Source organism: Myxocyprinus asiaticus, chromosome 34, assembly GCF_019703515.2.
Source record: "Myxocyprinus asiaticus isolate MX2 ecotype Aquarium Trade chromosome 34, UBuf_Myxa_2, whole genome shotgun sequence".
NCBI lineage: Eukaryota > Metazoa > Chordata > Actinopteri > Cypriniformes > Catostomidae > Myxocyprinus > Myxocyprinus asiaticus.
Window position 1 is genome coordinate 10,563,712 of NC_059377.1, and position 16,931 is coordinate 10,580,642.

The 16,931-nt window shown below is 36.6% G+C and overlaps 1 protein-coding gene across 3 annotated transcripts in view; it reads left to right on the forward strand.

Annotated features, from left to right (window-relative positions):
* Positions 1–1,177: 1,177 nt before the first annotated feature.
* eya3 (EYA transcriptional coactivator and phosphatase 3) overlaps positions 1,178–16,931 on the forward strand; it is a 38,861-nt gene continuing 23,107 nt past the window's right edge. For 2 of the 3 annotated variants that reach the window (XM_051671859.1, XM_051671860.1), the window contains exons 1-4: positions 1,178–1,293; positions 14,405–14,528; positions 14,854–14,903; positions 15,470–15,573. In XM_051671859.1, the coding sequence (XP_051527819.1) occupies positions 14,496–14,528; positions 14,854–14,903; positions 15,470–15,573 (187 nt within the window). In that variant the 5' untranslated portion in view covers positions 1,178–1,293; positions 14,405–14,495. The remainder of the gene's footprint in view (positions 1,294–14,404; positions 14,529–14,853; positions 14,904–15,469; positions 15,574–16,931) is intronic. The other variant, XM_051671861.1, reaches the window with a different exon arrangement.

The following is a 16,931-nucleotide window of genomic DNA, read 5'->3' on the forward strand; positions in this document are numbered from 1 at the left end:
TCTACATAAAAAAGTTAAGGAAGTTACCCATTTTAGCAGTTTTGATTGCCTTTTGTTTCAAGGAATAACGGATTTAATCAGTATAATGTTTCATTTCCTTTCTGAAATCTATAAAACGGCTTTTTAGAAGAAAATTTACATTTGTGAATATTAAATTTTGCCAATAAAAGAAAAAGATTTATAATATATAAATCACTATCTTTTTGTTTCTTTAGAAGACCAAACAATACATGTTTCCATAATAAAATGAATTGAGCATCAATACGCTTGACAATAAAATCACATACATTTTGACAAAAATCCTTTACTAACGGCCAGTGCCAAAATAAATGAATCACAGTTTCAATGCAGCTGTCACAAAAAGCACAGCTTATATTAATATTATCTTTAAATTTGACGAAAATATTTTGCTGGGTAAATCCTATATATGAGTTTAAATGATACTTCCTTAACTTTGTTTGTAATTAGAAACTGATAAGGTATGAGCCAAGCCTTTTTCCAAATAATATTATCTGTAAAATGATTCCAATATGAACACATATGATCTTGTCAAAACATCTCTTTGAAACAGAGCTCTTATGGATCTATTTTTAGATGTAGAGGAAAAATTTTCCCTATGAATTTACTATATAGCGCAAAGACCAATGATGAAGATTAAATCTTGACTGCTGTCTAAACAACATGCATACTGCCTGAGAAATTGCACCAAAAACATTTGCATAATCCCCTGGTGTTACAGGGATATTGTAGTGAGCCAATAACATAAGTGAAAAGAAGGCCATTTAAATAATTGATCCACCAATATAATGTCATTATCAAACCAATATCTAATAAAAAGAGACTTATGTTTATATAAGATGTCCTTAACATTCCATATATAATATCTATGAGGTGAGAAATTGTGTTTGTATATCATGGACCATGAAATAATGGCCTGGCGTTGAAATTCAGCCAGTTTCACTGCTATTTTATCAATATCAAAATTACAACTAAGGGAAAAAAAATATCCGTTTGAAATAATATGCAAGGGGATACAATTCCAGATGGAAGTAGGATTTCTTAGAATCTATCTAAGCCAATTAACCTTAAATGTATTATTTAATATTTCGAAACATTAGTTCTGTTTTGTGACTTAAATTGCGCCTGTTGCTTTAGCGCATGCGCGTTGTGAACTGCAGCGACTTCCTGCCAAATAGTAGTCCCTTACTGCCTTAACAACACACGGCGCACTACCGAGGGAATTTCAGCCCAAGGAAACATAAAGTTTCCTCAAAAGTGGCACTTGGTGACATGGTAAGATCCCCTTTCCCATTTCTGTGCAGTACACTGTGCATTTAACCTTTTTAATGAGCGTTTTCTTGTGGAATAGTAAGGTCAGTGAAGTGCGAGCGACATAACACGCTGTGCTAACTGCTACATTAACAGCTCAGCAGTGTACACTGGAACACACATTGTGCTGTCTACTCTTTGTGTATTCTGTACATCAACAGCGAAATGCGAAGTCTATATTCTACAAATGTGTTCACATTATTTAACCTCTATGAAAACGTTAATATATCAGGTTAACTAGCAACAGTGGTGGACAATAACATTGGCTGTGTCTCCAAACCAAGCGAGTTGCCTACCTAGATATTATTTTGTGGCATCATCAGCGGCGTAAAAGCGTCGTGTTTAGGTGAGAGAGCGTGAGTGAGAGAGAGAATAGAGAGGGATGGAGAGAGAATAAGAGAGAGAGAATAAGAGAGGGAGTGAGAGAGAGAATAAGAGAGGGAGAATAAGAGAGGGAGTGAGAGAGAATAAGAGAGGGAGTGAGAGAGAGGAAGAGAGGGAGAATAAGAGGGAGTGAGAGAGAGAATAAGAGAGGGAGTGAGAGAGAATGCAGGCCTTCCTTATAGACACAATGTCCTGTGTAAAATCCAGATTGGCTTTCTACCAAACTTCTGCACAACAGATCATATCTATATGCTACACATTGATAAGCATGTTCACCAAACACGGAAATCTAACATTTTTGCATGTTTCGTTGATTTTAAAAGGCAATCGCATGAAGGAATATACTATAAAATTGTCCAAACTGATGTAGGTGTTAAAGTGTATGATATCATTCAATCAGTTTATTTGAACAATAAGTGTGCTATAAAACTTAGTAACAAAAGAACTGAATACTTCACTCAGGGCTGTGGGGTGAGACAGGGCTGCAGTTTAAAGGGGACCTATTATGCAAAACTCACTTTTACATGGTGTTTGAACATAAATGTGAGTCGGCAGTGTGTGTACACAACCACCCTACAATGTTAAAAGTCCACCCACTCCGCTTTCCTATATTTCTATTAATCAAAAACAGTGTCTCAAAATGACTGGTTTTGGTATCCGCTCTAAAGTGACGTCACTTTAGAGCAGGCCACGCCCACGACTGGTGACGGACTCCACCTATTATCATAGATCCTCCCCTGAGTGATCGACACACAGTCTGCCATTTTTTCCCACGCTGGAGCAGCTACAGTGAGAAGAATAATGTCTCAACTTCGTAAGCGTCATAAATGTTCTGTTGTTGGCTGTAAAAGTGAACATAAGAGTCTTCATGTACTCCCGGCATCAGAACCACTGAAGACACAGTGGACAAGTTTTGTTTTTGAAGAAAATGTGCCCCAAAACATACCAAAATTTGTGTATGTTTGTGCAAATCATTTTTAACCGGACTGGCTTGTGAATGAGGAACAATATTGTGAAGGTTGCACGGGAAAGGACGAGTCGGGAAGCTCAGACACCGTCAAAGTAAGGCTTTTATTTTCTGCCCTCTGCACAGCCTGTACACTTTCTCTAGTGTTTTCCTGGGTTCACTCAGATAGCTTCACCAATAACAAAAACTCTCCATAAACATAAACTTCTTAAAAGACATACAACTTTTTGACATTCAGGACACACGCCAACACTGGACTGACGTGTCGTTCTCTCTCTACTTCTGATGGTGGCGTTTCTGTTTATATGCTGCTCTCCGCAGCTCACTGGATTTAGAGACAGGTGTTAGACATAATTTAGCTCCGGTGTAAGCGCCCTTACCGCTTTCTCTCCGGACGGGTGCTCGACCACGCCCCCGCTGCCACAAATATAAAGCAGGATTTTCCAAATATTTGATTCTCAAGCATGGGTCAGTACCAACTGTTCGTGTTCCAGCTTTAGTGTCGCACTTTATATTTTGTTAATGTTTGCAAATCGCTTTTCCGAATGTGCTTGTTAGCTGATTCCACGGCTAATGCAGCTAAAGTTACCATTGTCTCTGATTGTATTCACGGAGAACAGAGCTATGTGGTTATTTTTAATTTTTAACCCGAAAACGCTTACTGTCAGTTACCATTGTCTCTGATTATATTCACGGAGACCAGAGCTATGTCGTTATTTTTACGCTTACTGTCTGTATAATAATAGGGGGCGGGGAGCAGCAGCTCATTTGCATTTAAAGAGACACACACGAAAACATCGTGTTTTTGATTCCACCTAAAAAGAGGCATTTACAACATGGTATAATAAATGATCCGTGGGGTATTTTGAGCTGAAACTTCACAGACACATTCTGGGGACACCTGAGACTTATATTACATCTTGTAAAAAGGGCAATAATAGGTCTCCTTTAAGTCCCACTCTTTTTAACATTTATATCAATGAATTGGCAACAACACTGGAACAATCTGCAGCTCTTGGCCTCACCCTAAACAACACAGAAGTGAATTTTCTCCTGTATGCAGATGATGTGGTGCTGCTGTCACCCACAGCTGAAGGTCTACAGCAGCACCTAGACCTGCTGCAGCAGTACTGCCAAGGGCACTGGCAGTCAATCCTATTAAAAACAAAAATATGATTTTTCAAAAGAAAGCCAAACTTCAAGACACCAAATATATTTTCACACTAGGCAACATCACCCTAGAACACACACTAAATTACGACTATCTTGGACTAAAAATGTGCGCGTCAGGTGGCTTTGGTCTGGCTGTTAACACACTGAAGAAAAAAGAGGAGAGGAGAGGGAAAGGGCAAAGTGGAGCGAGAGAGAGAGAGAGTAATAACCTGGTTTGCTGGTGCCCAGATACACTGTCGCCTGGCCCTCAGCCACTCCCCAACCTCTGGCGGACGACAGCTCACTCCTCCCCTGGTGGACGGTAGTAGGTCCTCCAGCCCTGGGCAGATTGTCACGCTCCTCCCCCTCTTTTCTCTCTCTTTTTTTTTTTTTTTAAATGTTTTTTTCTGGGGGGGAAAGGCAGCTCCTCGGCGGCCGGCAGTGACGTCTCCGTTCCCAGGCGGATGGCCGCGGCTGCTCCTTTGTTGGCATCCTTCCTCCTTCCCGTGCTTCGGCACCAATGTAACACTGTTAAAATGAGAAAGGAGTTGGGAACCGGCTGAACAGTCAAAATAATATTTAAACAAAAAGACACACCACACAAACACACACATGGCAGCTGCATGTGGCTCTCTCTCTCCCGAACTGCCACGTTCTGCTGCACTTATTCCTCTCGTCGGCTGATTAGCCCAACTGGGGGCTGGGTGTGCATAGACCCGGCCCTGCCCTCCTCCTCGTCACAGAGACTTAAAAAGTCTTGGCTCCCCAGAGAAAACAGGACATGTGTTCACTGCCAGAATGGAGAGGTTGAAACAGAGATGAACTTTCTCTTCCACTGTGGAAAATATCAATTAATTAGAAACACATTCATCACAAAATGCAGTGACTCTATACCTGAAATATGTGAACTGCCTGAAATTGAACAAATTCAAATCATATTAGGAGAGAAAGAACACATGGCCCCTGCAGCTGCTAAATATGTCTCACTCTGCCATAATGAGAAAAAAAAACTCTGAGCCACTAAACCAAACCTTTTCATTTAAATGTATACATTAGTTAATATATTATTTCATTATATATACTGTATATTACTGTGTATCAGTTACATGTGATTTAAAATATTTACATACAATGCATTAGTTTATTTTAGAGCCCGACCGATACCGATTTTAGAGAGGGAAAATTCACCGATTACCGATATGGTGACCGATATAGTTAATTTTTGAGCTGGAATGAAAACAGACCTTTTCTTTGTGGATTTTGCACCGATATGACTTGACTATGCAAAGGTACTCAGAAGGCTGCTTTCTTAAATATTTTTATCAAAGAATATTTGACATTATTATTATACATTGTCAACAAATTCTAGAAATGAACACTGAGAAAATAAAGAATAAATAAAAATAAAATAAATAGCTAAATAAATATCAGTACTGTATGTTTAGTATCAGTCAAATGCTGACCATTAAAAATAAAGGATAAATAAAAATAAAATAAATAACTAAATAAACATCAGTATTACTATTTTGTGTCGGTCAAATGCTGATCATTTAAATAAAGAATAAATAAAAAATACAATAAATAGCTAAATAAACATCAGTATTACTGTTTCATTTCAGTCAAATGCTGACCATTAAAATAAAGAATAAATAAAAATAAAACAAATAGTTAAATAAACATCAGTACTGTTTAGTATCAGTCAAATGCTGACTATATTAATACTGCAGAGACAAGATAAACAGATGAGCAGCGATATTACACCGTATTCTGCAATACAAGTTCAGGGGAAACTTTCAGTGGTGGAAAACCAGACTTCTAAATATTACATTTTATAAATGCAACGACTGGAATTGTTCGGTTGAAGGGGGTACCAAACTGTGAATCCTGAACAAAACAGTTGGGTGAATACATGTTTACTCACAACAATGAAAGTAGCTACGTGATTAGCTAGTTAGCTATAAGCTCATTGTCACGGAGAGTAAAAGATGGACGTTGTTTATTTACTTTCCAGCATTGTGTCTCACCAACTAGGTAACAACATAGCATGAAATCAACACTCATCACACACAATCCACCACCGCACCGATGTCTGCTGAGCTGCAAAAAGAGGCTCTGATGTTTACCTTCCAATCTGCTACATTACTGACTGCACTGACAAACTATAGCTGGCTGACAGCAAACAGATATGAGTGACATGGTTGTCAGGGACAAGGTTAACGTTATATTAGTTATATTGAAAGGGAAAACGATGGGGTAATTGTTTATTAAGTTTCCAGTATATATTTAACAAACTAGTTAACAATTTACCGTGATGACACCGCTCAACTCCGCCCTGTCTGCAGAGCCACTGTCAGCTCAGAGTCAGCTCTGTAAACAATGGAGTCGGAGCGCGCTCTGCTTGACAAACTATGTAATGACACCAATTCTAAAGCATTGTTTTCTGCATTATATGTTCTGAAAAAAAAAATTTCATATCGGCGCATATCGGTAAAATATACGCTGATACCGATATATCGGTGAAAGGCTAATATCGGCCGATAATATCGGGCACTATTTTATTTGTTTGTTAATTACTGTGTTCTAAATATCCACAGTTTAAATCTGTTTCTGCTCTGTTTGATTTGATTGTAACTTGTGCTTTGGCAACACTGTAACATACAGTCATGCCAATAAAGCAATTGAAATTGAAAATGAATTGGGAGGGAGGGAGGGGGTCTTTCATTGGTCACACCGACATGTTGAACATGTCTTGATAAAACTGGCATGACTTCAGCTTCTGCCCTTATGATCCTCCTCCTGCTGTGGCTGAAAGGAGACAGGTTATTGTATTGTATCTGATGGGTTAATTCTGTGCTACAGTGAATGCTGACCTATATATCTATATCTGACATAGATATCTCACTGTAGGAAAATGTATGTTCTTTAGGAAAGTGATGTTCAAGGATACTTACAGTTGTAATTTGAATTTCTTTCACATTAGTCTAAAATGAAATGTTATCTTTGATAGTAAATTTTTTAATTGTAAAAAAGAATACACAATTACTTCTTACAGTCTTATTGCATTCATTCTGTTATAATCATCAGAGTATTCAACAAATGTAAATGCAACTGATATAATATGAATTGCACTCAAAAATAATTTAAAGATTTACACATTTCAATTTCAGAACAAAATTCCATCAAATTGAATTTAGAAATACAATTTGAAAAGCCTATATATTTTACATTTTATTAATTTAGTTAAATATTACACAATTCAATTATGAAATTGAAATGGGCTTTTCATAAAAATAGGCTAAAATATTTTTTGGAGAGTGGATAATTATTGAATTAATTTCAGATAGCTTAATAGTTAATGGTCATAGTTCAGGTGGTTCTGCACATTGCTGTTAACCTGATTTTAGTGTCATAAAATCACTTACTAACCTTTTCTGTGTGAAGTTATATTATATTTTTCAACTTCGTTGCCATGATGACTCAGCTCTCCGGAGAGAAAAATAATAAAAAATATTAAAAACTACAATGCTGACCAACACAAAATAGGTATCATTTAAAAGCTTAGAAGCTCTACTTTACAATGCATGAACACATTATGACCAAAACTGAACAAGTGCTTGAAATTTGTAGACAAATCAGAAGTGTTCCGTTTTGATAATTTATTAATAATTTTGCACTGTACATGTTATTGCAATCAATAAAAACATCAAACTCATCAAATAACCATGTGTCATATGTTGTTGGAAAGCTCAAAGAGTAGAATTCAACCAGCCTATTTGTTTTACTCAGGCAAAAATATAGCGAGTAATAGCTAAGTATATGTCTTTGACATCCTTGTTTCATGTGAACAGGTGTTGCTCATATGCCGCATTTTCACTTATAACTTCATGAAAAATAAACGGAACATAAAATATCATATACCATTACTTAGAGGAGGCGATTATCTGTAAAACAAGTCCACACACAAAGTAATCAGATGCAGGGCTCCAGACTGCGACTAAAATATGCCTGCCTGTCTGATGTGCCGATGTGTGCTGCACTGCTGCGCAGAGACATGGAAGGAGGGAGGGAGGGCGGGCGGGCATCGGAACTCGACAAAGTCTCATCTCCCGACCTGATATATTGATTTGTTGTATTCAATAAATTTATTTGTTTGACAGGGAAGCTGTGCGCAAACAGGATTTTATATAGGGGCTCAAGCCCCCTTTATTATCTGTGTGTGCACGTGCCTGCCCTTTCTGTTGATGATTTGAGCTCACTGGCTGCACGCAACAACAAACACAGCTCGATCCATGATGTCCGATTCTTGAACAAATGACTCCTTTGAACTGGGTCTTTCTAATGAATCACCCGACAAGAGCTCGTTTGAACTCAGGAGCTCAGGTCAGCAGTTTGAATTCGAGTCACTTTCTCAGCGAATCAGCCGTCAGTGAGTTCACAACTGGGAGCACAGATATTTCAAAACAGTAGTCCCATATTTAAACTCAGTTTTTCACTATTCCTGACATTCAGTCATAAAAAACATTCCCTGTCTTAGGTCAGTTAGGATCACTACTTTAGTTTAAGAATGTGAAATGTCAGAATAATAGTAGAGAGAATGATTTATTTCAGCTTTTGTTTCTTTCATCACATTCCCAGTGGGTCAGAAGTTTACATACACTTTGTTAGTATTTGGTATCATTGCCTTTAAATTGTTTAACTTGGGTCAAATATTTTGGGTAGCCTTCCACAAGCTTCTCGCAATAAGTTGCTGGAATTCTGGCCCATTTCTCCAGACAGAACTGGTGTAACTGAGTCAGGTTTGTAGGCCTCCTTGCTCGCACATGCTTTTTCAATTCTGCCCACAAATTGGATTTATGTCAGGGCTTTGTAGTGGCCACTCCAATACCTTGACTTTTTTGTCCTTAAGCCATTTTGCCACAACTTTGGAGGTATGCTTAGGGTCCATTTGGAAGACCCATTTGCGACCAAGCTTTAACTTGCTGGCTGATGTCTTGAGATGTTTCTTCAATATATCCACATAATTTTCCTTTCTCATGATACCATCTATTTTGTGAAGTGCACCAGTCCCTCCTGCAGCAAAGCACCTCCACAACATGATGCTGCCACCCCCATGCTTCACGGTTGGGATGGTGTTCTTCAGCTTACAAGCCTCACCCTTTTTCTTCCAAACATAACGATTGTCATTATGGCCAAACAGTTCAATTTGTGTTTCATCAGACCAGAGGACATTTCTACAAAAAGTAAGATCTTTGTCCCCATGTGCACTTGAAAACTGTAGTCTGGCTTTTTTAATGGCGGTTTTGGAGCAGTTGCTTCTTCCTTGTTGTACAATGTCAATATAGGACTCGTTTTACTGTGGATATAGATACTTGTCTGCCTGTTTCCTCCGGCATCTTCACAAGGTCCTGTGCTGTTGTTCTGGGATTGATGTGCACTTTCCGCACCAAACTACTTTCATCTCTTGGAGACAGAATGCATCTCCTTCCTGAGCGGTATGATGGCTGCGTGGTCCCATGGTGTTTATACTTGCGTACTATTCACCTTCAGGTGTTTGGAAATTGTTCCCAAGGATAAACAAGACTTGTGGCAGTCCACAATTGTTTTTTTGTTTTTTTTCTGAGGTCTTGGCTGATTTGTTTTTATTTTCCCATGATGTCAAGCAAAGAGGCACTGAGTTTGAAGGTAGGCCTTAAAATACATCCACAGGTACACCTCCATTTGACTCCAATTAGCCTATCAGAAGCTAATTGCCTAAAGGCTTGACATAATTTTTTGGAATTTTCCAAGCTGCTTAAAGGCACAGGATTCCCTTACAGAAACAGTACCGGTTTTTAGCATGTGTTCAACAAATCAATGTAAATAACTGTAAATAGTATAAATTATGCAATTAAACAATAGAAATTAAACAAAGTATATGCAATATAATATTATATTTATTGATTAAATACATTGATTTGTTCATTTTTAAAATAATGAAATGACAAATTATGAAAAATTATATTTTCATATTGTACCTAGTTAGAAGGTCCCCTGCATAATTCACAGAATTAGCTGGGAGAGAATTTATTTCATATGTACACTAGCAGCCAAAAGTTTGGAATAATGTACAGATTTTGCTGTTTCGGAAGGAAGTTGGTACTTTAATTCACCAAAGTGGCATTCAACTGATCACAAAGTATAGTCAGGACATTACTGATGTAAAAAACAGCACCATCACTATTTGAAAAAAGTCCGTTTTGTTGATCTAGACAGGCCCCATTTCCAGCAGCCATCACTCCAACACCTTATCCTTGAGTAATCATGCTAAATTGCTAATTTGGTCCTTGAAAATCACTTGCAATTATATCAAACACAGTTGAAAGCTATTTGGTTTGTTAAATGAAGCTTAACATTGTGTTTGTGTTTGTTTCTGAGTTGTCACAGTATGCAATAGACTTGCATGTCTTAAGGTCAATATTAGGTTAAAAATGGCGAAAAAGAAACAGCTTTCTCTAGAAACTCGTCAGTCAATCATTGTTTTGAGGAATGAAGGCTATAATTTTTGGCTTGAAATTGCCAAAAAACTGAAGATTTCATATAAAGGTGTACACTACAGTCTTCAAAGACAAAGAACAACTGGCTCTAACAAGGACAGAAAGAGATGTGGAAGGCCAGATGTACAACTAAACAAGAGGATAAATACGTCAGTCTCTAGTTTGAGAAATAGACACCTCACATGTCCTCAGCTGACAGCTTCATTGAATTCTACCCGCTCAACACCAGTTTCATGTACAACAGTAAAGAGAAGACTCGGGGTGCAGGCCTTATGGGAAGAATTGCAAAGAAAAAGCCACTTTTGAAACAGAAAATCAAAAAAAAAAGGTTAGAGTGGGCAAAGAAACACAGACATTGGACAACAGATAATTGGAAAAGAGTGTTATGGATCTTAACCCCATTGAGCTTTTGTGGGATCAGCTAGACTGTAAGGTCCGTGAGAAGTGCCCGACAAGACAGCCACATCTGTGGCAAGTGCTACAGGAAGTGTGGGGTGAAATGTCACCTGAGTATCTGGACAAACTGACAGCTAGAATGCCAAGGATCTGCAAAGCTGTCATTGCTGCATGAGGAGGATTTTTTGACGAGAAATCTTTGAAGTAGTTTAAGAAGTTCTGAACATTTATTTCAAATTGTAATAGTAATTTTTCACATTATTAATGTCCTGACTATACATTGTGATCAGTTGAATGCCATTTTGGTGAATAAAAGTACCAATTTCCATAAGAGCAAAATCTGTACATTATTCCAAACTTTTTAACAGTGTAAGCAAAAGGGACATTATAACTGAAATATACCCATATGAACCGATATCGAATCGAGAGCTTGTGAATCGGAATTGAATAGAATCGGAACATTTTTATCGATGACCAGCCCTAGTCTGCATGAAATGCAAACCTTTAGTCAGTGTTGTGTTTGCATGTGTAATTAGTTTGTGTGTACAATTATTATGTTTTATTTGTATGGAGAGGTTTTTGGACACTAGGATAAATAATTTTTGTAATGCTATAACTTTTGATTGCTTTGTCGTATCAACACAAAATGTTACTGTTACAGTGGACTTGATTAGGAAAAAACAAATGCAGTTTTTCGGAGCCACCTTATTTACACCCTGAGATATATAATGTCAAATCAGAAAAATATGTTTTTTGTGTTTTTTTTTTCTTTTTTTTTTTTTTTCTCAGCAGTTTTTTTAGGCTGAGTCTCAGAATTTAACAAAAAAAATTTTTTTTTCTTTACAATGAATCCAAACACTTGAATCTCCTCTTTTTTTGTTTTTTTTTTTAAATGTGACTTTAATTTTGGGTATGCCACTGAAACAGAAAATCTTTAAAAACACCAACAGAGCTACCCCCAAAGGGATAAAAATGACGATTTAAACAACTTTGCAGCTGAAATAATACAAAGTAAAAAGTACAAAAAGTTTTAACAGCTTTTATAAAATTGTAAGCTTCACATTTTGTCCTTTTTAAACCCTCCAAAAATTGGCCCAAATCACTTCCATTTTAAGTGCCTCACTGTAACCTTGAGAAAAGGAGGGACGAGTCGAAATAATTTTTTGTAGTAATCAACATTATGCCACAAATGCTGTCGATTAAGCTTGACATATTGAACCTGGAATATTTCTTTAACTTTATTGCATATTGATCATTTATTATTGTCATATATGGTTGATTTAAAAACTAATACTTACTAAATAAAGCTTCACTGATCTTCAGTGTTATTGAAATTTGATGATGATGTTGATTCAGGTGAATACGGCATAGTTATTCTGACCACAAGGCACTATTGCTGCGTTCCACTTCATTAATTATCTACTCGCTAACTTCCCTTAGCACTTCCCCTCACTGGAATCCCCACCGTCATTTTGGAAGTCCATTCCACTTCATTAAGTGGGTGAGGAAGTTTCTACTGACAAGTCGAATTTGTCTGAGGGAGCGAGCCTTCACAGATGAATGTTTCAGGCAGCTCCATATCCCAGAATGCACGGTCGCAACGATTGTGAGATCACAGCCAATTGCGCTTCACCTACCCCACCCCCAAACCACAGTGTATCATGACAGAGAAGTTAGGTCAGTTAAATAGTTTAGAAGTGTTATATTGAGATTTAACCACATAATACTTGTAGCTAATTTAAGCTGACTGTTTATTACACAGTCATAGACTATATGTTCAGTAAAATGTTACCATTTTCTTTTGTGTAAATTTTGTGTAGATTATATAGCAGTACAATTATTACACTGCAATAATCTGGTAAAGCATTTATCATTTGTTGTTACAGTTAAGTCAAACAGCTAACAGCCTTTTGAGGCAATAGGTTAAAAACAATAATTCTTTCTAACAAATAATTGTAATAAAACTTTTTTTTTTCTTTTTTAAAAAAAAAAAAAAAACACACACACACACCTCTGGAATTGCAAATACATTTTACCTGAATCTGGGATTGCATAAATCTTAGAAAATGTTATCTTCTCTGGTGCAAAAATCAACAAATAATTCCACGAGTGACAGTGGGCTCCATAGCGGGTGAAGTGATCAATGGTTTAGTCCGTTCCATATCAACACATTGCAAGGGGTCCGCCAGTAGTGGGCATAGCCAATGACGCACATCCGAGTCCATGAGACGGAGTGAAGTTAGCATAAAAATTTGAACTGGAATGCAGAAGGCACTCAGAAAACTTAAACCCACACCAGCTGTCCCAAGTTTGATTGTGACCCCTAGTTCATATCGGTTCAAACACAGATCATTTGCGGTTTACCCATTTGAAAATTGGTTGAGAAAGCAGTGGTTTCACGGAAAAAAGAGAAAGTAGGCACATCCAAAAATTTTCCAACAGGTGCCAGATAAAAGCAAAAGGTTTGAAAATAAAACGAGGAAAATCCGCACACTGTTTCACTCTTCCTTTTTATTTAAAAAACAAAAAAACAATAACAGCAACATTTCGATCAGAGACGAAGATCTTTTTTATAAATTAAGAGGAAAACTGTGTGTGGATTTTCCTCATTTTATTTTCAAAGTTTCACTAAAATAATATTTTTTTAAATTTTAAACCTGTATCATGTGATTTTAACGTCTGTGACCCGGGGTAGTCTTTCTTTCTTTCTTTCTACTTTTATTTTTATTTATATCTCTCTTTGTTTCTTTTCTTTTTCTGCTTTCTTTTTACTTTGTCTTCCTTTTCTTTCTCTTTTTTCTCTTTGTTCACTTTCATTTCTTTTCTCTTGCTTTTTTATTTATTTTTCTTTCTCTGTTTCTTTTTCTTTGTTTCTTTTCTTTCTTTGTTTCTTTCTTTCTGTTTTTCTTTCTTTATTTCTACCCTTTTCTTTCTTTCCTCTATGTGGGTTGACAAAAATGTATGTACGGTTAGTTAGGTTTAATCTTTAGTATCACTTGTTTTTTAACATCATCTACTGTAGACTGTTAAAAACAATTTTTTTTCATGTTTTTCATTCCAAATCACGTTCGTGGGACATCGAGCTGGGCATTACATAAGCTTCGTTAAGGTCCACATGTGATCTACAAAACCTAGTCTCACATTTACATGAATGAGTTTCTGCTAAATTAGCTCAAGCCTCTGACCCGCTTTCTCTGTTTCCTTTTTTATATATTCCAATGATATATATATATATGTTGTTAAAAGAAGACATGAGGTGAGTAAAATTAGGTTAGATCTTATCCCTGCCCACCCTTTTGGACATGACAGCTTGTGCAGAAACACCTAATGCCGTTGATATAATCAGGAAAGAATACAGGCTTCCTTAGTTTTCACTAAATGTAGGTTAGTGTACATGTAAGGAGACACTGCCATATAATCCAGACATGTGTGCTGTAAAGTGGGTGGGTACAGGGGAAACATCTGGTGCCTTTGTAGGGGAGCCTCACGTGCCTCACCTGCCAGGCCTGAGCTCACCTGCCAGCGATTAGGACCGTCAAGACCCACTTTCTCCCCTGAGTTTCCCATAATGCTAAGCAGAGTGATCGCACGTGCACACATATATAAAGATGTCTCACTGTGTCCACTTGCGTGTTTTACACAGGGCCTTGGCCAAAGAAACAGCAGCAGCAACTGCAGAGACTGAGAGAGCAGGTTTGCCTGTGCGTACGGTGAAGAAGTGCTCTCTCGCAGACATGGATGAATCACAAGAGGTGTCTGAATTACCCGTGAGTACACTGCATATACTGACTGGTCAAAACTGAAAAAACATTCCTGTGTAGTTGATAGAGAGAATAGACAAACTTTTGTTGTAGCATCAAGGTTTTAGGTTAAAATGCATATGAATGTATAAGGAAAAGCGTATTCTTTAGGTGCAATGAGTGGTCACCATTTACCTTTTAGCTTTTTTGTAGTAATCCTGTTGTGTGTGAATTAATTATTCAATTAAACAATTATTCCCGGTTGACTCTCAATAAACACTCAGTTATTAAAACTGCCATCTTTAGGTTTTGAATGCAGTATATTTTTTTAACTATTGGTTTGATTTAATAGACAAAGAAAGCTCGGCATGATCCAGAAGTTAGTCAAGAGGGTGATTCAAGGTAAGTATTCATTACAAGGTAGTTGTACATTTAGTCTTTATTTTCATGCTTAATTTTCATATATAGCCAGCATATAATACAATTTAAGGGTCAGTTATATAATGTGTGCACAATCACATTTGATCCTAAAGTCCATAGATTTGATCTTTTCATTTGTTATTAAAAGTAAAAAGTATGTATGGACATTTTATAAATTGGAACATGTTGGGAACTATTATGTTCACATTTAGGATTATTCTGCATCTTAATAGATAAGGCCCTAATACAAAAGTATAAAGCAGAGCTCAAGGAACAACATGTTTAGTAAGATAATCCTGCTCTATTACTAAAGTGCCCTAGAGCAATATTTTAAAACAATGACGTGGAAGAACAAAGGGTGACTTGTCTTGAAAGTGCATGATTTCCTTCATTAAAAGACACTTCATCCTCAACAAACTAGCAGACAATTTTTAAACCTCATCTTAGAGGGTCCCCTTTCAATATTGTTTAAGTTGTGTTGACTATTTGTTGGTTTATTGTGCTTGTAAGAGGGAAAACAGGATGTTCTAAAAGTTGTTATTTTGCAGGGCGATGAGTGCTAAGGACAACAATGTCTCTCCTGACCGGGGCGAATCAGCAGTTCAATCAGAGGTCAATTCATTTTCACCATCTGTCGCTCACTTACACACAAGTAAGTATCATTCCGGTTTTTATTTTGAGCCTCAAAAATGCTCATTTTAGGGTGGTAAAGTTCATTATGTGGTCTTATAATAATGATGTGTGTGTGTAGGGCTATAATGAAGGTATATAGGTGATATTTTGTTGACAATATAAAAATAACCAGCGCAAGGATTTTAATGTTTTTTATTTGGACATTAAGTTTCCCAAAGACCACGCCAGTAAGCCACTTTTACACCCACTCTTGTGTCACGACTCATGAGTATGAGGGTTAAGACTGCGGCATTTTGTTATAAATGTCTCCTATTGAAACCTCAGTAGCAAAAATGCAGATAGAGTTGAGAAGTCTGATTCTTTTCCCAAATTAGTTCTTTAAGATTGTCTCATTCATAAATTGGTTCGAAACTTCCACACGGAAATCCCTGGTAAATATTGATGTTTATAACCATGTATTTTTCAGATTGGTGCATATAAATAAAAATAATGCAATATCATTTTATTATTTACAGCTGTATTGTACTTTTATCTTTTAACATTTTGAATCTATTTTGTACCCACGGCTGTTTGGTCGAACTGATGGTTCCTCTCATTAAAAAAGCACCCTTTTACATTTCAGAGCAAATAGATGAATATCGAGAATAGGGCTATCAAATTATCCAAATTTGTATTTGAATTAATTACACGAGATGCCGATTAATATTTGAATTAATCGCAATATCGATTTTTTGATATTGATTCAAATGAGTACATGAGTACATTTCTGTTACAATGTCCATTTTGCTTGCATATAAAAGATCAAGATAAAAAAATACCGCACACTACCATATTTTGCAAAACACAATCAGGAATTTATTTGCGACGTGTGAGGTCGTGTGACCAAAACATCGCAAATAAATTCCTGATCGTGTTTTGCAATCTATAGTAGTGTGCGGTATTTTTTCTTGATAATATATTTTTTTCTTACGCACCTACCTATACATTTTCGGGTGTGGTAGGGGCTTTGATGTATCGATTACATATAAAAGAAAATTCTTAATCATAAAGAACCTTCTTGGCACAATTCAAAAATATGAATTAAAAAAATTACATTTTATCATTAGTTTTTCATCAAATTAGTCACATTTTAGCTTTTGAAAAATGCACAAATTCAGTATCAGTTAATGTCTTGAAATTGCATATATTATGCTGCATATATATTTTTGGTACATTTGTATTGTTTACTTGCATAATTTGTACTATTTACAAGTATTAACATTGATATGTAGAACACCTGCTTAATCGGTACTGTCTCTTTAAGACTAGCAGCATCAGACAGTAAGCCCATATAATGAGAGAGGACGTGCAAAAGACTTGTGTGATTAAAATTCAATG